This window comes from Anas platyrhynchos, chromosome 1, assembly GCF_047663525.1.
Source record: "Anas platyrhynchos isolate ZD024472 breed Pekin duck chromosome 1, IASCAAS_PekinDuck_T2T, whole genome shotgun sequence".
Taxonomy (NCBI): Eukaryota; Metazoa; Chordata; class Aves; order Anseriformes; family Anatidae; genus Anas; species Anas platyrhynchos.
In genome coordinates, this window is record NC_092587.1 from 205,055,109 (window position 1) to 205,077,198 (window position 22,090).

Sequence of the window (22,090 nt, forward strand, 5' to 3'; positions counted from 1 at the left end):
ATCCCATGTAACATGCTCGGCATGCCCCGTGCCTGGCAGTTGAGGTGGGAATCATTGCAGGTGGCCTGCATCTTATTCCCATATTTTTATTTTTTTTTTCCATAAAATTTACCACCTAGCCTTTTATTTCCAGCTCTGTTTGCTGGAGGGAGAGCTCTGATTTGAGGCAAAGGACATAAGCTACTTAAAAGCACAAGGAAGAAGAGGTGATGGTGAAAATCCCCCTGCTTTGAGCCTGTAAGGAGGCACAAACGGGGACAAAAACAGGTTGAAAGGTCCCCAGCTGCTTTCCTTCCCCTTTGAACAGGCAAATTTGTGAGCCCAGCCCTAGGCAGGAGGGAAGAGCGTCCTTGGGAAGGGGTGAACAAAGAGAGCAGGAAGACTGAAACCAGGACAGGGGGCAGCAGGAGTCTTGGAGGTATAACAAGGTATGTGAGCAGTGCAAGGAGGTCTAAAAGCACCAGGGAAGTGCAAATTCACTTTAACACCAAGCTAAAGAAGAGCAGAGGAAAGGAAGTTGCTCAGCTAAAGGCAAGACAGGTCCACCAGAGAGCAAAGATGCACATTTCTTTAAAAGAAAAGAAAGAAGGAAAAAGAAAAAGAAGGAGAAAAAAGAAAAAAAAAAAGAAAGAAAGAAAGAAAGAAAAAGAAAAAAAAAAGGAAAAGAAAAAGAAGAAGAAAAGGAAAAAGGAAAAGGAAAAGGAGAAGGAAAAGGAAAAGGAAAAGGAAAAAGAAAAAATGAAAGAGAAAAAGAAAAAAAAAAAGAAAGAGAAAAAAGAAAAACTAAGAACAGCTTTATCTGGTCTAGGAGAAGCAGAATCCCACCTCTTGTTGTGGCCAACAAAAGATGCCTGGACAAGAAGGCAATAAGAGCACAGTGCTCCTGACACCATCTCCATCCTTCCACCAACACGTGCCGTGCCATCACCAAGCCAGAGGTGGCAACTTTAATTTCTGTTAAGGCTTAGGTTATTTTACACTTTCATCTCGCTTGTCCTGGTGCTGTGTGTATCCAAGGCAGCCCCTCCCCAAGAAGTGCCCATGTTATGTAGGCTGGGGTGGAAGCAGGAGATACAGGTGCCTCTATAGGTGCCTAGAGTGTTTTGCTAAATCAGTTAAAATCCTTAAGCAAAACACAAGCCAGGTGAATTTTAGATAAGGCTCTTATCCATTGGAGAAGGGAAAAACGACCACAGGAAAAATAAAATAAAATAAAATAAAATAAAATAAAATAAACCAGCTCAGAGGGAGTCATTTGTTCGTGAGATCAGCCCAGAGCAGGGTTTGAAACATGAGCCTAGCACAGACCTTGGGCACAAGATGAGATCAAAGGAAAGAATCCTCCTACATTGGTGGTAAGCAGCTAGAAAATAACACTATTCAGGAGCGGTTTCACATTACAGCTTAATTTATAGGACTTGGGTGTCCCCTTCAAGCACAGCCAGTTTTGGGCAGAGCTGGCCCCACCTTGCAGAAGGGACAATTACAGGAGATTCGTTAGCACAGCCCTGCGCAGGAGGGGGTCCTTGTTTGGAGCAGCTCCCTCCCTCCTCTGTTTTAAGGAATTTGTAAGCTGCAGCTGTGCTTTGATATAAAACTTGATAACCGAGCACAGCACTTTGAGAAAGCTCCGAGAGAGCCAACCTCCTCCAGGTCACGCGGAGGGCTCGGAGCAGAGCATCCCAGGGCTCTGCTCCCAGTTTTATGGCTTTCCTCCCTGGGCTGTTCCAGCCAAGTCACAGCAACCCAGCGTCAAGATCTGCTAGCAGAAACCAGGACCAAATTTACTAGGAGGTAGCCAGGCTTATCGTCTAGACCAGGAGGCTTTCCAAGCCCATGGCCAAGCCTGAAAAAAAGGCAAAAAATAAAGTGTGCTATTTCTGGAGCGTTTGCACCTCCTGTGGAGGGAGGCTGGGGGCTCCGACGGGAGCTGAGAGGATGCAAGCCCCTTGCTGGAAGGAGCAAGAGGGCATGAATTTTATCTGCTCAGCAAACGAGGTCCAGAGATGTAAGTAGGCAAGCATAGCTCCTTACACACCCACACCCCTTAAAGCACAAAGATTTTCTTAATTTCATGGGTATATCATGTAGGAATCATGCAGGTAAGCACGGGTCTCCTTTTGGACAGACAAACCCAGCCACATACCGCAACACGGAAGAGACCAAAGCAGCCCACTGTTTTTTGCTCAAGTTTTATTTCTAGAAATTTGTACAAAAATCGGTACTCTGTAACACAACAAGTCTATCAAATGTGACAGATGGACGTTTGTCGTCAGAGGCAAGATTCCAGGAATGTGAAGTACCGTCCTCTTGCATGGCAGAAAGGCACATTTCAGAGCTCCAAACACACTCACCGAACGTTTGCAAAGGCAGGTCAGACATGCAAGTAGTGCAATGTTTCAGGTTTACACAAACACGCTGTACTCTGAAGAAATCTCACTACAAGCACTGTTAGCAGCCACGTAAACATTTTATAAACACTTTAAAAAGTCGCTCACTTCGGATCCTATGCGTGAGAAGGCTACTCCTTTACATTCACTGGACAGAATATTTAAAAGCCATCTTTGGGCAGAAGTTACTCCTAAGCTTTCCCCAAATGCTTTTTTTTTGGGATCCAAAACACGAACAGTCCTGCTGCATTTACCCCTACTGGCTACCCTAAGGGTCTGCAACACTGGGGCCACACCATTGCACCGTCCCACCGCTCCTGGAGCTTGTCCTCGGAGCTTTGTGGCTATGAAGGAGTCCTGTCTTTCCTGCTACGTACCACTGTGCGAGTAGCACCTGGGACAGACCTGCTTCTAAAGTGACTTTCCAGACACAAGGAGTGAAGTTACAGCCACCAAAGTATCCGGTATATCGATACGGATTGAGGTCCTCTAGACTCACACATCCTTTGGTTCCCCGCACCACGCAGGGCAGGTGCCCTGCCTGGGTTTTGGCAGCCTGCTGGTGCTTTCAGAAGGGGCTTTTCCAAAGCAGAGAAGCCCTTGTGCTAGGTAAAGCATCTCTCAGCATGGCTCTTGTGCAACGTGCCTGTAATACTGCTCTCCTGGTCAAATCAGCCTGCTGCTGTCTGGTTGAGAACCAGCTGGGTGCTGCCCTCCCCAAAATAGCTTGTGCAGTAGTTGTAGGAATGCTTCTAATCCACCACCGGCAATCCAACAGCACGACAGAGCAGATTACAAAGGCAATCATTTCCCCCACCCAAATCCTCACAGCAATGGGGAGTTGTGCTCTTTTGGACAGAAAGATGTTTGTAATGGGATTTATCCTAAGTAAAGACTTTTTTTTTTTCTTTTAAATTATTACTTTTACAAGTGGTCTAGCAATACTTTAAACACTTTCTTTAAGAAGACACATACACCCACACATGCTTTCAAATGCGTGATGACAGTTTGGACTCCTGGAGAAGATGGGCTGAATCTGAGAGAAGGAGGTGCTGCTGCTGAGCCAGTCCCTTCAGTTGACTTCCAAGACGTCAGTCTCTGGCAGACCAAATTTGCTCTTATACTTGTCAAAGAGCTTGATCAGGGAGTCCACGTACATGCTGTGGTAGAAGTCTACTTCCTTCTGCGATGGATTATCGATTTTGGGGATGGTGATGGGCTCGCCAACTGATAAAAAAAAAAAAAAGGAAAGACCCACAGGTTAGGTTAAATGCTCCTATACACCCTGGAGATTTGTCCTCTAGGGCTACAGATGCATTAGCTCAGCATGTCCACCCTGCTTGCCATCGTGGTAGATGTTTGCCTGATTCCTCCCCAATTGTGTGCAAAACGGTGGGGAAGTCCCACTTGCTGCCTGCAGCCTAATGATAAATCCCCCCCCAGCTAACAGGAACCAAGGCTAAAAGCTGCGGTTCTCATACTTCCCCTATACACAAAAGCACATAAATGCTTATTTCCCTAAAAGCCTCATTTCTTTGGAGTGGAAGACTCAGAGGCACTCGTTAGGGCTGGCATTAAGTTATCAGACAGGGCAGGTTGCTTCTTATTTTGGCTTAGAGAAGGTAGCAGCCACAGCATTTTGTCCAAAATGAGCTCACTGGCTCAACTGGCTGGTAGAATACGATGGGAGTCTTGCAGCCTCTTGAAGCTACTGTGGCTCATTCTCAGCTTGTGCTGGGACATTTCATTTAAAAGGGAAAATGGAGCTTTAAAAATAGAGTTTTTCAACACCCCAAGACCAAGCTATAGTGAGGATATGGCACAGATTCAAGTATGCTGCTACCTAGAGAAGCACACAACATATTCACCCCAAAACCTTACCGACAGTGGTGATGGGCTTGGAGTACGGTAACAAGCCCCACGTGTTGGAGGAGAAGAGGCCACGGCCATGAAAGATGCACGGAGCAAAGCCAATGTGCTTCTGAAACTTCTTCTGAACCCATCTTCCCCAGGAACCCTCCTCGAAGATCACCTGCTTGTACACTTCGTTCTCCCCGAAGGAGTAGACAGGAACCAGGTCCGCACTAGAAGGATGGAGAGGTGTTAGGACCCCCGTGCCCCTGGGCTGCGGTCAGTATTGCAGCACCACACGTTGCCAAGCACTCTTCCAGGCTGCACACTCAGATTTTATTGCCCAGAGCTTGGCAAAAGATGGGACAGGTTCAATGTGTTTGAGGCTTTGGGCATGGAGCCGTGCAACGTGGCACGACTGCAGAAAGAAGGATCCATCAACTCCTTCAGGGGGTGAGACCACCTTTTGTATGCTAACACTACTGCTCGAACATCGAGGTTGCCTCTTACCCGTGCCGTAGAGCCAGTTTTACAAATCCTTTCCGATTTTTCAGCGTCACGGAGTTCTTCCCCGGGGTGCAGTTCAGGGACTCTGCTGCTCCCCCCACCACGATGATGATGGCGTTGCCGCTGCCGTTCTTGGACAAGATGTAGTCTATGCTGTCACGGTTCACAGGACATATACCTGCAGAGTCAGGGGAGACAAAAGAACCAGCTGCAAGATTAGGAACAGCCTGGATGATCCTGAAGACATCAGCCACCCTTGCAATCAAGGCACGAACTTTCTGCTTCTATTTGAGTTGCCAAATTTCCCCGTGGTCATGGAAAAGGGCTGGGTGTATTATCAGGCAGCCTGTTCCTTGACTACACAAGCATTTAATAGGACTGGACAGCTCTAGACTTGGTCACAGACAAACTCCACCACCACCATCTCTCAAAAATTTGCCTTTAAATGCAAGATTTCAGCAAGGATTTCCTTCTGTGCTTAGTGATGTGCAAGGCAGTTGTTTAAGACTTCCTCCATGCAAACTGGAGCTGGTTTATCCTTAGGGTAGAAGCAAAGCAGCTGTGTGATTTTGATGGATACAAGTCTGAATCTGACCAGTTTCTCAGCAAAACCAACCAGCAGAATAAGTCAGCCTGTGAGAATGCTTTAGTGATACAAAGAAAACAAATAGACAAGCCTCTCTGAGGCATCCAGTGTGGATTAATTTGAAAAATAATTCAAATTCCCAAAATAACATCTCAAGCCCTTGCATGAGAAGTGTAAGGTGCTCAGGTAAGTCCTTATTCTGGGATAAGTGCCTGGGAAGATCCTTCCCTCTATTGTGTGCTGGCAGGGACAGGGCTGTACTACCACCCACAGCACCTCAGGGCAGGGAGAGCTCTGCAAATCTGAAGCACCAGGCCTCACTCTGCTGATCTTATTCAGCCAGATGAAAAAGGGACCTTTTGACTTCTACATTATTGCTCTAAAAATATGAAGAAGTGCTAACTTCCACCTCTGAAAGTCATGGCTTTATCCTACAGTTACTGTCCGAGCTTGCTCATGCCTCACATTTTTGGCTAGCACAAGCCAAGGAAAAACGAGACGCCGTCATTTACATTCCCGTCCACGCAACTTGTCCGAGCTGCGCCGAGTACTTAAGGTCATTGCCCCACGAAGGGCAGTAGTACATGCCATTTAATTTTAGAAGCTGATTCTGCACATCTCATGGTAGTCACTTGAGGCAAGAACTGAAGTGATGAATGGGTCCCCTGGAATTACGCAGGGCCGGCCTGCAAGCCTTTGTGCGTATCTTTAAGTACAGGACACCAAGGTCACCACCTCTCCCCAGCTCCAGGCCACAGGGGAGTAGACCTTTCTCAAGATAGCTGGATTTGAAGATGGAAAACCCATCCAACTTCGTTCAGCACAGCTACAGCTGTCCCTGACCACATTTTTCTGAAAGGCTCAGCTGTGATCACGGCCCAGTAGGATGTACTGTGTTCAGCTTTGGGCCCCTCACTCCCAGAAGGACATCGAGGTGTCTGCTCACAGGTAATCAGGGCCAGGAGCAGAGGGAACGGCCTCGAGTTGTGCCAGGGGAGGCTCAGGTTGGAAATGAGGAGACATTTCTGCTCAGCAAGAGCGGTCAGGCCTTGGGACGGGTTGCCCAGGGAGGTGGGGGAGTCCCCGTCCCTGGGGGTGTTCAAGGAGAGGTTGGACGTGGTGCTTGGGGACAGGGCTTGGTTGGGACATTGGTGGTAGGGGGTGGTTGGACCAGGTGATCTTGGAGGGCTTTTCCAACCTTCATGACTCTATGAGAGCCTTGGTACTTCTGCCCACCAAGGCTCATCGACGACACAGCCCCAGCTAACAGCAGCTCCGATTTACGTTCATCCCCCTCACACTTGTCAGCAGAAGGAGATTACTGCTGCTCACAGCACTGAGCATGGAAATCCTTCCTCCAGGAAATGCGACAAGACATACAGACAAGTGGCAAATGCAGACTTGTGCTCTTTAGCACATTTATACAGTATATAGGATTTTCTGGTCTTCTCCTTGTGCCTCAGAGGAGGCTTGCTGTAGCTTAAATCTCCACTGTAACACTATAATATGCAACAGTGGTTGCAAAATGGCTAAGTTTGTGTATTGATACAGCAATATTTGCCAGGATTTCACTCAAAGTGGTTTGTCCACAAAAACAAAGGATTTAGGGAACTATCAGCACTCTGCAAGCAACAACTTCCAAGCCTTTGCATTGACACCCTCAAGATTCAGTATAGGAAGAGTAAAGACAAGATATGTCCTACCACTCATATTGTGCAGATTGAAAGGGTCTTTTTTAAGCAAAATAGTTGATGATGCACAGCTGAATGAAGTCTACAGCTGTGCGATAGTCTGGAAAGCAGATCCCAGCTTCTCGTGCACTGCTGTCCTGCAGAATTTCCAAATTATTTCCATCTAATGCAGGCAGATGGCAACCAGCTTGCTTCAGATATTGCCTTTCCTGGGCAGGTGCATGCATCTTTTCCACACCATGTCTAAGTAGTTTTCGTCTCCCTCACTTAATTAAGGCAGTAGTCTAGAAGCAGTCAAACCTAGACAAGCCAAATGCTGCCACTTCCTCACTTTTCCCAGCCATGAGTTAAAGTTTAGCCAGAAGGCTGAATTAAAATACTTGTTTTAAGTACATTTATTTATGCTAAATGGTATTGATTATCTATTGATTGCTCCAGGAGCAGCAAAGAGGTTACTTCATTGCTCATGTCATGGTCTTTCAAACCTTACTTCCTCATCTCTTTCTAACTCTTGAGCACCCTTACTCCAAAAGGGAAGTTCAGGCCACACAACCTGTTTCTGGAGGTTATCAGCACTGCTTCCTCTGCCCAGTCATAACCTATGAACCCTCCATCATTAAAATAGCGAAGTCCATTAAAAAATAACAAAACAAAAAAACACAACACCTAATAATGTCATTCAGCAATTTAAATCACTACCTATTTTCTGTGACCCATCTGTAGGAATATCCCCAGGAAAAGGGCTCTTCTGAGCACCCAAATTCTGTAACTCTGGCAGGCATCTAAAACCAATTGGGTGAAGAGGGCATCTACCATCACCATGAAGCTTGGCTTCATGCCACCTTGCGCCATCAGACCCAGGAGCTCATATTTCAAAGACTAGGGAATTTTTGATATTTTCACATAGTGCAACCTCGTCTACCCATACCTCCTACTGCTAACTAGGATGACTTGTTTTACCTAGTTGTGGATGTGAAAGATGTAGAAAAGCACCAGATATCTTTAATATGCCCTCGGACAAAAATATCTTTGAACTAAGGATGAATGCAGAGAAGCAGCAGCCCCTGCTGCATTTATTCACAGATTCCTCTTGACAACAATGGAAGCATAGTTTGTGTGATGCTACCAAGGAGAAGGGGTTGTGCAGGTTTCTCCCACAGTTTTTCACCTGAATCATAGAATGCTTTGGGTTGGAAGGGACCTTGAAGATCATTTATCTCCAACCCACTGCCATGGGCAGTATCACCACCAGTAGATCACTGTGAAAGAGGGGCAAAGGCATGGGTTGGAGAAGCAAAGAGCTCCTACACTTACCTCCAGACATTAAGTAGTCCCTCAAAATGGGCATCCTGAAGTTCCCAGCCAGGGTAGCAAGGTACGGTCGGATCCCAGGGAATTTCTGGCTGACACCTGTGGCCTCTGTGCTGAAGTTGCAAAAGGCGCCCAAGCCCATGATGCCATGTGGATGGTACCCAAAAATGTAATTCCTGGTGGTCAGCAGATTGTGGGTTTTAACCAGCTAGGAAAGAAACAGAGCAAGCTCACATGAAGGCAGATGTAATGTAATAATTAAAAAAATAAATAAAAATAAGTAAATAAATAATAAAGAAGTCCCCAGTACAAGTCCACTTTTGTCCCCCTTCCCACTGAGGACAACACAAAGGCTGAGGATATCGGCTATCCTGGATTTCAGAAGCTGCATTAAGGGCTGCAAGTTAGACGTTGGCTCCTAAAACTGAGTGAGCAGAACAGACTGATCTTAGTCACTAAGAGGACAGGCAGCCAAGCAGGAACAAAGGCTGGTTGCAGCAGGCTGTGCCCTTTGTTCCTCCACTCTTCCCAAAGGTATTCTTCTAAGCCTCCTGTCCAAGCCAACCCAGTTCTTCACGGTCCTGTTAGCCACAGCTACGCCTCCTTCCAAACCCCGTCTCGGCACATTAGTGGCTCACACCCCAGTGAGAAGGGAAAAAAAAAATAATTAGTGTCCTATAACACGAACAAGTTTGCTTAATGTCTGAAAAGAGACCTAGCTGCTTAACACACCTTCTGGCCACCCTCCAAGATGGAAAAAGGCATGGAGGGGAGGCTCACCATTGGAAACTGTCCTCCTTGTAGGAGATTTCACGCCGATCTACACACCAAAAGAGCCAACAAGACACCTCGAGCCATCCACAGCAGTGCTCAGGTTTCTGCGGGATGCGCTCCAGCAGCACTGGCCGTGCTGTTTGGGGTTGTGCAATGTTCCCAACCTAATATTCCCTTCTGTTTTCACACCACGGATGCTCTGAATTTTCCTTAACCATGCACAGCACAACCCATGCCCTGGTTCCATTAGGGCCAGGAAATTTCCCCCCTACTGTAAGTAACAGTGTCCCATGCAGCAGAGCATCTTTCCCTGTATGCAAGCAGGGCAAGTGAGCAAATTAAAGGACTGCTCCATCACCCTGTACCCTATAGCCCAGAGAAAAAACAGATTTTAGCCTCGTTTCCTCTGTTTATATAGGAGTAGGGAATTTTAAATCAAAATTTCTTGCTTTTCCAGTTGCAATAATACCTTTTTTTTGCTGGCTGTTGCGCCCCAGCAGCTCACAGACCAGGACAGTACCTACAAGCCCTGGGTGCCCTTCAGCACGACTCCCTGACCATCTCTGCAGCCCGATTGTACATGAAAAGGTCACGCTTTGTGTCAGCCCCTGGAGGAAAAAAACTTGATGTGACGCTGCGGAAAGCCATGCGTTACGCACCCCGGCGCCGTGGCCAAGAAGTGCTTTGGCAGCAGCAGCACGCAAGCAGGTTTTGTTGAATCATGCTACGGGGAGCTGGAGCCCAGTTGCAACATGCTGAGCGAGTGCCCAGAAATGCCATTCCTTCCTCCTCCTCCTCTCCCCACGCTCCTGCTGCTCCCTGCAGCATTTGCAGGGTTTAGGACAGCAGCTGCGGGGGGTTCACCAAGCTGGGTGCCCTTCCCCTGCACACTTTCTTCTTGATTTAGGGTCACGTAGGGCTCTGGGAAGCGTCTGCAGATGCTTGGGGTTGCAGCAGCTCCGTAGAGCCCCGTGGCTTATGCCACACATTTATCCCTCTCTGTTTTTGCTTAATTAGGAGGTGAATTTGCTTTTCATCCCCAGGGTGCAAGGGGTGTCCCTCTAGGGTATTTGACCACCCTGGACAATTTGGGCTCCAAGACCACAGACTGGAAACCTCTTTCCCTGGAAGAGAGGAGGGAAAGGAAGCAACGTAACAAGTAACTCAAGTTATCCATCACCTCTTACTCAGCTGTAGGAGAAACCCAAGACCTCATCCTCCCCCTGCACCGAGTATCACTGCTCTTGGAGGAAGGTCCCTGGAGCAGAGGGGTTGTCCTTGTCCCCCCCGAGCAGGAGGCACACCATGCGTGCTGTCCTGCTGCTGCCAGCCCCTCGGCCACGTGCAAGGACACCCGGCTCCCACGTGGAGCTCCTTCCTTGCATGAGCCTGGCCAGACCAGCCTGTCTGTTTGTCTGTCTGCCTGCCAACATCTCCCGTTACAGAGGCGTGGGGTTGTGCTTCTCTTGGCAAGGATACGCTCAGTGCTCGGGAGCCCTTTTTCAGAAAGGTTTGCACTCTCTGAAGGTTTTTCCCGAGGCTCACAGCGGGGATTTACAGGCTCGGAGTCATTCTGCCTCTCAGATCGATGCTCTTCCCCAGCAGCTTGTCCCATGCGCTTGCCACTGGGATGTCCCCCTGGGATGGGCCAGCAGAAGGTGAGCACGTTTCATGTCTGATCCACATAACAGAGAACATCCTCCTCCTGCTAGTTCAAGCCAGCACAGCCCCACACCGCAGGCACCAGCCAAATTTGCCCGTGCAGCACCTGCAAGAGGTGCTTAGAGCTGCTGCTGCATAAACTCAGCCTGGGGCTGAGCTGCCAGCAAAGGCATAGCCTTGATGGCTCCCTAAACTTGGTCTAGAAGCAGGAATCTAAGGGCTATAAGCAATTATTCCTGGCCTTGAGCACGACCAAAGCTTTCCTTAGGAGGCTGATCGCTTCCCACTGCACCAACACACCCGTCCCAGCTGCTGGAAACCCAGCCCAAGGCTGAGCACACCGCAGTGGGAGCAAAGGTCCATCCATCTGCTCGCCCATTAGCCCAGGCAAATTTCTTCAAACAGATCTAAGCTTGCCTGCAGCAGCCATAAAGCTGTGTAATGGGGGTAAACAAACCAAGCCGAGTTAAATATTTGAGTGCCAAGCGGAGCCGAAGAACGGCACTGCCCCTTGCATCTGCAGGAACAGGAGGAGTAAATAATGTGTGCAAGCGTGGAGAAAGGGGGCTGCAGAGATGGAGCCAGCAAAGAGCAGGATGACGGTGAGTTGTTTAGGTGAGGGCTCACATCCAGCCGCAGTGACCACTGAAGCATGCAAAAAAGCAGGAATTTACAGCTCCTCCTTCAGGATCCACAAGTAGAGCTTGCAAAACGATGGAAGGATTGCAGCTGGCTGCATCCTGTCCAGCTGCATGGTGGAAGAAGCTGCTCTCCCCTTCCCAGCGATGCAAACCAGCACCTGGAGACCCCTCCTGGCTCTGGGTATCACCGATATATGACATCCCCCATGGGAAGCAAAGCCTCCAGCTGAGCAGGAGATGGAGAAGGTCTCGCTGCCTGACATCACCAAGAGCCAAAGGTCTGCAGTCATCGCTATCTGAAGCGTTATTTCCCCTGGAGATAAACAGCAGCAGCTCCTACATGCATGGGGGAGGGCTCCTTTTTCCTAAACAAGACCTTTGGGTGATGAAAGGTGCTGGGGAAGCTGCTGGGACCTCTCCTGCCTCTGCAGGGTCGAGGCAGGCACAGCACCGTGCCCACATCTACAAGAGCTCAGGTCCCACCTGGCCGTTCAGCAGCAGGATTTAGCTCCCTGGCAGCTTCCTCAGCTACTTTGTGCACTGCTTAGTGCTTAAGGCACTATCTGCAAGGCCAGCCACTAAGCAGCAGACGAACTTAAGCTCCTGGTGCCCTAAAATAGCTCATCACTGCCAGAGCAGCCGTGCAAAGCCCCAACGAGCATGGACGAGCTCTTGCAAACTCAGGCTGGTTCCCAAATCTGCTTGGTATTACAAAACACGACCCGGGTACCTCCAGGTATGATAGCCCTGGTGTTTCAGGAGGCAGACGCTGCTCAGTGAAGCGTAAAACTGAGCAAATCATCATAAAAAAAACACACCAGAGCAGAGCCTGCTTCTCCTGCAGCTCCTCCCGTAAAGGAAGCCCATGGAGGGTTGCAGCAGGTCTAGCCCTGAGTTATAACACAGCTTTGTCAGGGGGATGCCAGCTACATTTCAGCCTGGCCAGATCCTGCCTGGTTCTCCAGCTGGAGCTCACAGCAGCTTGGCAGGAGGAAACCTCAGCTCCCGGACCTGCAGCCTCCGAGGACAGCAGCCTTTTGGCCTCCACACCCACAGTTTTGGTGCTGCAAAAACAGGAGGTGGCTCTCTGGTCCTGGGAGGTGGCTTTAGTGATTTGGGAAACCCAAAATCCATCCCAAGGGAGGAACCAAGCCCTGCAGAGCCCTTATGGGCAGCTGAGGATCCAGCCAAGATGAATTTTGCAGCCAGCAGATTCAATGTTTGTCTCTACACCAGTCTCCCACTTAACCGAAGACAGATAAATAGTTTATCTAAAGAATTCCCAGGCCTTTCATGAGCCCAAATAGAAGCTGTCATCCTTCCTGTCCTGCCCTTCAGCTCCCATTTACCATTTGGCTCTGCAAACCTTGCACAACTCCACCCCTTCAGCGAGAGGAATTACAGCCAGAAGGGGACCTTGGAAATGTGTGAACTAGCAAGGATTGACCTAAAACTGCAGAAAAGTTCAGTTTATCTACCTAAAACTGCAGAGTTTACATACCTGAGCAGCCCAGTGTTTGCTAAGCTTTTAATACCCACAGTGGGGCTGAGCCGCAGGGCTGGAAGATGGGTGCCATGCAAAGGGACCGGACACCACCAGTGGCCCCCTTGGCTCAAAGTCTCCAGGAGAAACCTGCTTTGGTTTTCTGCAATATCAAGGCTTGTGGAAAGCCCTTAAAGTCTCATCTCCCACACCACAGCCTGCTCTGTTCCCCTTTAGCTATGGAGCTGACCTGGCAGCCTGTGCAGCTGCAATATTTTCCACGTACACCTAAACCTGCCAGAATTACCCATTTAGAGAAGCAAGAGCATGGCAAGAGGCTCGTTGGCCGGCAGCACGGTCATGCCCCTGGGAGTTCAGGTGACTTGGGAAGAAGGAATCCAGACAGTGCTGCTTTGGCTTCCTGCAGGAATTGGATTCTCCAACCCCCTTGGAGCAGGGCGGCTCATTAAAAAGCCATCCAAGGTGCCCCCCTTTTGCTCGGCCTGATCAAACACTTGCCAACAGCCTTATATAATAAACCTTCCACCTGTGTGTCCTTCCAAAGAAGCATCGAGTTCCCCCCTTGCTGAATTTGCCCTCTGGTTCCTTCCAAGTCCTTTGGTGAATTTGGAAACCCCCAGAGCAGGCTGGCAGCCCCGTCCTGTCTGCAGGATGCCTGAACTACCAGGGAAAGTACAAGCACAATCCAGGGACTTGGAGATATCCCCACCACTGGACCCCAACACCCCAAACCAAAGAATTTACAACTAATTTCACTGATTGCTATGAAATAAGGCTTTTGGTGCATGGGCTTCCCAGCTATTCTGACCCATCTCCCTGCTGTCCTATGGGAATAACTGGAAAACAGACTAGAGCTGAGCTAGGTTTACAAGCAGAGACCAGAATTTGTGCTAGGGACAAAGTAGGATTGCTGCAGCATGAAAAAAAAAAAAAAAAAAAAAAAAGCTAGAGAGGCAGCAGTAAGGCTCCCAGGCTCCCTGTTCTTCAGTTAGATTGCCTCAAGATGTCTGGCAATAAAATCAGAAGCAAAAATCTTCTGCAAATCATGTTACCACCATCACGAGCCACGTGTTCCAGATTTTTTTTGTAACCACAGCTGCTCCAAGCAGTGCTACGGCAATGCTAGATAAGTCACATCCTGCTTCAAGTTCAGTGTCATGGATAGAAATAGCGGGTGACCAAAGTCATCTCCACAGAGGTTGTTAAAACTGAGTCTAAACCAGAAAATCTCATTGCACAGAGTCAAGATGGTGCTTACCCTTATTGGAAAATAATCCCTGAAGTACCTCCATATAGCCCAGTTTCTCACCCATTGGGATCTTCTGCCACCTGGAGAGAAAAAGCCACGCTTTTAGAGTCATTTTTAGAGCCATTTCCACCTGGGTGCCCACCAAGAAACCTAGAGGGCTCTGGGCAGGTTGCTGCCTCCCTGGGGAAATAAACAGCTTCTTTCTAAGGGAGTGTGACACCTCCATCATCCACTAAGATCAGGTGAAACCAGCAGTGCTGAGGACTTCAAGGTACTTCAACAAGCCGAGCGAGGCCTGATGACAAATTTGGGGTGGGTCAGACTTGGTATTCTGCTGTCATTGGGTGTTGGACAAGTCAAGGTCGGAACAGCTCAAGGTTAATCTCAGATCGCCCCGCTGGGGAAGGGAGGCTGAGATGCTGGAAGATTTCAGCAGTCTTTAGAAAAAAAAATCTCCATTTCTTTAATGTGGCCATGGAAGGAATTGCCAAAGCTCCCTGCCACATTGCTGCAGTGGGTCTCGGAGCTGGTTTCTGCAGGGTTTTAGAAAGTAGAAATAAAACTTTTTGATTCATTCACAGCAACACAGCTTCTGCAGGGGAGCCGTATCCTAATGCCCATGCCACTACCTGCACCTTGCAAGAGCCGTAGGGCAGCAAGCCCTTGCATTTTGACACATCTTCCTGATAGTGAAAACCTAAGCCTCAAACCCATTGCAGCAATGTGCTATGAGCACCATCTTGCACGAGCAGCAGCGCCTACAAAGCCTGCAGCCGCTGTTCCTGCCAAGGGCTGGCATTTGCACGCTTCACTGAGCAAAGCTCCCAGTGGGTGATGCCAAGGAGAGAAGTCACCCATCACGAGGAAGCGCTGCTTTGTCCAAACAGGGAGATAAGGATGTGGGTATCGGGGATTGATTTGTCTTATTTACCTTTCTTTGGTGTGTTCCAGTCAAACACCAGCCAGGCTAAATATAGAGCAGCGATGGCCCAGCAGTCTGTGCACAGTATGTACATGAGGATTAAAGTGCAAGCAATACCTGGATAGGGCAAAGAAAGAAAGCCGAGAGGTGTCAGGTTTGGGGCTGCAGAGGGCATTTACCCCTGCACTAAGAGCCCCTTGCCTTTTGACCCTTCCATGATATCTTAGTCTCAACCTGATGTCATTAATCCTCAATCAAATCGGATTTGGCTAAAAAAAATCATGATCTGGTATGAAGAGAGCTTCCTCCAAGGCTACCTGCTTTGAAGAATGTGCACAAACACCCAATTTTTGGTGTCTGCAAGTATTTCTTTCCTAATACATCCAGCTGCTTTACCAGGCAAGAGTAAAAACCCCACCAGCACCAAGATTTCTTCGTGGCCATACACCATGGGTGTTTCTTCCTCACCTACATAAACCTGCTGCTCGTTACACCAGCTCTACACCAACCACCCCACCAGGTTCCCAGAGATCCCACCCACAAATATTGGGCTTTTATCACTAAATGGGGAAGGAACAGCAAGACTTGCTTCATTGACTGCAGTTTTTGCCCTTGAATTCAGTCTTGCTTGTATGGAAGACACCACAGACATCAACAGATTCTGTGATCCTTCCAGGGCCAGGCAAATTCATCCTTGCCAAAATATCAACCCGAGTGTGCTCTGCGATAGCCACGTGCCCCAAGAGCTGTCCTCAGCCACTGACACTTATGAAAAAGTCAACGTTTTCTGCATTAAAATTTAAAAGCCAAAAAGCTTTGCTTCAGGCCACGAGGTGCTACTCACCCATGATAAGGAACGTGAGGACCCATTGCAGCACGGAGATGATCTGCAGTTGTTTCTCTACTTTGGATTTGGATAGCCAGAACAAGTCCTGCAGAGCAGACAGAATGCTTGATCCAGTACCTACAGAAAAAAATTAAAAAATAATCAAGTTACGTTTAAAAATCAGACTTTAAAAATCAGTATCCATGCCATTTGCTTTTGGAGCAAGGCTTGTCAGGGGCTGACATTTCCCAGGGAGTTTAAGCACCTTGGAAGCTCTGCCATCTGAAAACATCCAGCTGTTTTGGGGATGTTGGCAGGGATTCAATGGGTAACGTCAGTTCCCACCTGAGCAAGCCTCCAAGCACTTTTCAACAATTCAAGCGGGGAGAAGCCTCATAAAAAAACTGAAGTGAAAGACCAGATTTCTCTCTGAGGAACCTCCCACTGCGGGCTTTGCAGACAACCTCCAGGAAGAAGCACCTGCAAGTGGGTTTTCCTTCACTTCTCAACATTACTGTGTTTTACGAGCACCCTAATTACAGGCTAAAATGCAAATCCAGCTGCTGGCCTATGAGCAAGTTGGGATGGGTGTTTACATATTTCCCTTTCTTCCCTGTTATTAGGAGGGCTGCAGTGCTGCTAAGTACACTGCTGGTGTTGGGGACCACAGCAAGTGCTCATGCAGCAAGAATCTGGTTGAGACGAGCCTCTAGAGCTTTGGTAGCTTCTACAAAGAAAGCTTCACCAAGGCATGCTTTAAATATGCAAAACACCTCTACCATCTTTGCTTGCAGCTCCTTTTGCTGCTCCTCTTCAGTGCCACATGGTCCTGAGGGCTGAGAGCTGCCTTCCCGAGCATTTCTGCTACTAAAGGACACCAACAGGGAGCTGCAGCCTAAATTCAGAGCCAGCTCTCCCCTGCTTAGGTGATATTTAATTTAATTTATTTTTATTAACCTGCATTGCCACCTGAACGCAGTATCAGGCAAGCTGCATCTCTGCAGTTATACATCCCTATTGCACAGCTGGCAAGAAAGCTTTTTTCTTTTCTTCCTAGAAATAATTAAACCTGTCTCCCAGGTGAGGTCAAGGATGCTGTCACCTGTACCTTTCTCTTTACAGCAGTTTCCCAGCTAGAAGGGAATGCCTCTGACGAGGTCTGGCCACCCTGATTTTCGGAGCAAAGCTTTTAGGGATACGGCCAGTGACACCACTACATCCTCAAAATAAGCCCAGAGCCTTAGAGCCGGTTTGTGACCCATAATAAAAGCCCAGCTCCATGTAATTGATCCTTCCAGCACCTGCAGTTACAGCACTGAAACATCTTTGGACTGAGGAACCCAACACTCCAGCCCTGGATCGCCTAAATCCCCTTCCCCTGGAGCAAACAACTGTTTAACCCTCCGAATGCATTTGGGCTGCAGCATTTTCTAGATGCTTAACAAATCGTAGGCATCGCTAGCCCCACAAATAGACCAGATTGGGTAGCACAAGTCAACATCTCGGCTCATTTCTCGAACCACATCAAGCTTTTTGCTGCTCCTGCAGCGGGTCAACAGCTCTGAGCAGGCTGCTGAGCACCTGCCTTGGACAAGTGGTGCCCCAGGGGCAGCTATTTGCTGAAAGCAAAAACATCCTTGGCAGCAGCCGAGCTTCCCAATGCCAGAAGAGCCAGCAGATACCGCGGGCATCCACATTACATTAACACTAAATTCCTGGTTGAGGATAAGGGTGCTGCAAACCCCACATGTGAAGCCTCCACCTCCCTTCTGCCAGCCTCAGCAGCCAGCAGGCATGCTGGAGAAGATGCTCCAGACCTGGTGTGAAGCAAAAGAACCTTGACAAGTTAGAGATGTGGTTTTAGGACTAAACCCAGGGGAAAAACCCCACTCTGGTACCTGGGTACAGCTCTTGAAGAAAACCCTTTCTTTCCCAGGGCTCACCCAGCACTGCTCACAAATTAAAGACCCAAAGGGTAAACGAGCGAAGGAGATGCAATTTCTCTGATCATCGGGGGGCTCATTAGCTTCATAACCAAGTTTAATGAGGCCTATTAGACATACCCGTGATGAACCTTGAGGCAGAAGGACACCACACCCCCCAGCCTTTGGCATCCATCCGCATCAGTCCTTTCCCCAGGGAAGATGTTTAATCCTGGGGCAACGCAGCCCCCCCATCTTCCTCTGCTGCCAGCCCCAGCACCTTTTCCAGCTGTCCTGGTGGATGGTTGCCCATTCCAGAACGGGACAGCCGCCTGTTTGGGCTCACACCCCTGGCAACCCGTTCCTATGCAGCGGAGATCCCAACGCCACCATCCCTGGTCTGGGGGGTGATGCTGAGCTGCCTCGGTGGCAGCTTGGGAGGATGCTCCGTGGTGAGATGGCCAAAAAAAGTGACTTCTCCAGGGGAGTTCTTGCTGCTGGTGAGTGGTAGCAGCAATCTGGAGCCATCCAAGGAAGCTCGGGGCTGTTAGGCAGCTGTGTCCCAGCTGGTGATGGGCTGAGTGCATTTATTTAATTCCAGCAGCACTCAGGAGATGCTACCAAGGGGCTCATGGAGGCAGCAAAGGTTTTGGCCAAGGAGGGACACCCCAGCAAGGACCCAGCCAGGGGCACCGCCTGGAGTCCTTCCACCCCAGCTAATTACAAATCGAGCACTGCCATTTATCCAGGCACCGAGGCAGACCCAAAGGCTCCAGGAGAGGAAATCAACACGACTCGACGCTTGGGCACCCGAAAACCCAGCCCACAGCACTCAGGCTGAGCTAGATGAGAGGAAGCCGAAATGTCACAGATAAAGCCTGGCTTTTAACAAGCTCTCGGGGTATTTTTAACCACGACGTTTACAAGACACTGGGCCCGTTAACTCTCGGCCAGGAGTTACGCTGCATCGCCCGGCTTGTTTGGATGAAAACTGGGGCTGAGGATAAGGTGCGAGTGGACGTTGGGAGCTACAACTTCAGCAACAAAGCTGGCAAAGCTAAGCTAAACAAACCAGTACTAGGACGCTTGAGAGGAGCCAGCCTCCTGTCCAAGAGCAGGATCCTGCACGGCAGGCTGCCACGTCGAATACGATGTCTATAAAAACCCCCTCGAGCAACAAAAGCTGCTCCAGGGCTGGGCTGATTCAGCTGCCTGCTGCAGGACACGAGATTTTTGCTCTTCCAGCCTCATGGGTTCCCCATCTACCACCACGAACCTTTGCTACGTGGGGTGCAGTTATCCTGTCCTGCTTTATATGTGCACCTGAATAATCCTGTATTAGCTGCAGTAAATAACGCCTCTGGAGGTCAGCGACAGAGCTAGCGGGGGCCGTGTGACAGCACAATAAAAACAGACACTTAAGGACAACCTCGAGTGCTCTGACCACGCTAGCATCCCTCCTGAGAGCCAGCACCTCCTCAATGCCCTGCCAGGGAAGTAGGGCAGCCTCTGCCCAAAGTGGGTCACATCAGGAGAAGGGGACAAGCCCCTCCTACCCAAAAGTGCCACCAACCCCCAGGCACTGCTCCTTGCCACCCCCAACACGGGGCTGGTGCCTGAGCGAGGTCCCCTGCAGGGATGGATGGACAGGCAGATGCCAGCACCCAAGTTTTTTATTATTTTAATTTTTTAAGGAAGGATCACTGATGGTCACACTTTGCCAAACCATCAGGAGGAGGACAGATTGGTGACGATGCCCCGTGCTGGGGCACTGGGACAGCAACAGATGCCGGAGCACGAAGGCTGGAGAGCAGAGGGCAGGACTCAGAGGCCAGCAGGCCTTTGAACAGGCAAGGGACTTGGAAAGGATGGCCAGGGAGGTGGCAAGAAGCCTGGTATGCTCCTTCTAACTCCTCAGGGTGGTCGAAGAGGTTAAAACCCACAACCGAGCAGCGCCAGAGGTCCTGAGCACAAATCACGGCACCGCACTGCCTCGGTGCACCTGAGAGCTGCGGGATCCCACAGCACACACAGAAACAAGGCAAAAAGCACAAATATCACCGCAGGACCCCCGCAAAGCACCTCGAAGGAACTGACCCAAGGAGAGCTAAGGCAGCTTTCCACCACTAAGCGGGATTAGCTAGAGATGAGGCCAATCGCTGTCCCTAAACCACGCTCCGTTTTGCATTATGCACGTGTCCCAGATCCATCCTTAACGCATAACGGGGCGGCCGCTGAGGGCTCGGGTCAGCCCTACATATTTTATAGGTCTCCTGAATGATTTATCCTCTGCGCTTGGCCTGTAGTTAGGTCTCGGTTTAACCGTTGGCTTGCTGTTAATTCGGGCGACCTGCCTCATCCTGCCCATTACACAAACAAGCTAAATTGTTTTAGGAACTGGAAGCGTGTACGGGAAAGGCACACAGATCTTTTCCCAACCAGTCCATGGCTGATCCTACAGCCAGACCTGACAGCACCCCCAACATCTCCGGGTGCCACTTCTTTGGCACAGCTCTGCACCCACAGCTCTACACGCAGGGCTGGGGACCACATGGGGTAAAAACAAGAGCAGAGGGCTTAATTCCCCAAGGTTTGGGTCCTCTTAGCCCTGTGAAGGATTTTGCTCAGTCAACAAGCCTCGCACAGGTCTCTGCAGCCCAGGAGGAATTACCGGTTTGCTCTTGCAGCCTTTTGCAGCACAAGGGTTGCTCGGGGAGCTTCCGCAAAAACCCTCCTGCAAAAACCTTGCAAGCCCTGATGCTCCTCCGGAAAAGACAAGGCAGGCTACGAGCCCTTGACAAGCAAACCCTATAAAGACTGGTTGAGTTTCCTCCTGCAAGATCTCTGGGGCTGCCCCATGCTTTCCTCCCCAGCCGGCAGCAGGAAGCGTTGGGTGTCTGCAGGGTGTCGCCACCGCCACCGCCACCCAGCTCGACTCAGGAAGTCACCGAGGGTGCAAAAGCAAAAAAAAAAAAAAAAAAAAAAAAAAAAAAAAAAAAAAATTAAAAAAAAAACCTTTCTGCTGCGCTTTGCAACCCAAACCCTCGCTTTTTTTTTTTTTTTTGCGCCCCTCGTTGCAAAGCACTAAGAAACAGCGACGCTTTTTTTTTTTTTTTAATTATTATTGCTGTTATTTTGATTTAAACCTGTTGATGGGAGCGCCGGCGTTACAAAACCGGGCTGAATTCATTGCTGCACACTCGGCTCTGCCGGCAGCGCTGATAAAGCCGCACTTCCCTTCCCACCACCACCACCAGCAAAAAAATAAATAAAGAAAATAAAAGAGGAAAGGCCTGTTTTGAAGCAAGTGCCGCATGTTTGCAGGGTGCAGCCTCCCTTAAATAAAGCAGCCCCGGTTTTTGCAGCAGTTTCAGGGAAGCAGCCCGGCTCCCTAAGATCCCTTAAAAGCAAAACTGCGTGGGGAGCTGCCGTAGGAAGCCCCCCCCGGCCTTGCACAGCGCTTTTTCCCGTCCCCCTTCTTAACAAAGCAACCCTTCAGGAAGGTAGAAGACGGAGAGGGTCCCTAAAATCACCGCCGAGCCCCGCACCCCGCAGCATCCCCCCGGCCCCGACCCCTTTTTTCGGCACCCCCGGGTACCTCGCAGCACCCCCGAGTAGGCGGCGATGATGGTCTTCATCGCGGAGCCGGGCTCAGGTGCTGGCCGAGCCCATGGGATGGAAGCAGAAGGGGCTGGAGGGGATTTTTTGGGGAGCCCGGTACCGCCGGGGCGTAGGGAAGGCGCCGGGAGCGCATCCCTATATAGCCCCGGCAGGAGGAGGAGGAGGAGGAGGAGGAGGAAGAGGGCGGGGAGGGGCGGAGCAGCCCTGGCACCTTTGGGCTATTGGGGGGGGAGCACCCTGACCCCAAGGTTTTTCTCCTTTCTGCTTCATTCCCCCAGCCACCAGCCCTATATCGGGGGGGAAATCCCCCAAGTCCCCCGTTAGCAGGGTGCCCGTTGGGGTTTTGGGGTCCCTTTCTTGTTCCCGTGCTCTCCCTGCCCTGCTCTGTGCTTATTTTAGGGTCTTCGGTGGGACTGGGGAGACCTGGGTTCCTGGAAGGTTCAGGAAATTAAGAGAAAATCCTAGAAATGTGCTTACCGGCAGCCCTCGGGTTTCATCACACGGGAGGGAGCTTGCAGGTATGCCGAAGCCACCCAAAAAGCCTCGTTTTGTTCTCCTAACAGGGAATTTTAAGTAATTTTAAGTATCTACTGCTGAGCTATGAATCCATAGCCATCCAGGTGTTATTTAGGA

At 49.7% G+C, this 22,090-nt stretch overlaps 1 protein-coding gene and 1 long non-coding RNA gene across 3 annotated transcripts; one reads left to right on the forward strand and one right to left on the reverse strand.

Moving 5' to 3' along the window:
- Positions 1-2,176: 2,176 nt before the first annotated feature.
- On the reverse strand, positions 2,177-21,606 carry DGAT2 (diacylglycerol O-acyltransferase 2). Of its 2 annotated transcripts, none has more exons than XM_027466264.3 (8): positions 21,435-21,606; positions 15,933-16,052; positions 15,098-15,205; positions 14,176-14,246; positions 8,340-8,544; positions 4,752-4,926; positions 4,272-4,474; positions 2,177-3,617 (listed from the first exon to the last, which is right to left on the reverse strand). In XM_027466264.3, the coding sequence occupies exons 1-8, from the start codon at positions 21,472-21,474 to the stop codon at positions 3,463-3,465; spliced, it is 1,077 nt and encodes a 358-aa protein (XP_027322065.1). In that variant the 5' UTR covers positions 21,475-21,606; the 3' UTR covers positions 2,177-3,462. The 2 variants fall into 2 exon arrangements, with proteins under 2 accessions (XP_027322065.1, XP_071889022.1); XM_072032921.1 differs by lacking the exon at positions 21,435-21,606 and adding an exon at positions 17,978-18,121.
- Positions 18,216-19,270, forward strand: LOC140001387 (uncharacterized). The gene is made up of 2 exons (XR_011806592.1): positions 18,216-18,336; positions 18,438-19,270. It is a non-coding gene; the product is annotated as an uncharacterized lncRNA (long non-coding RNA).
- Positions 21,607-22,090: the final 484 nt, after the last annotated feature.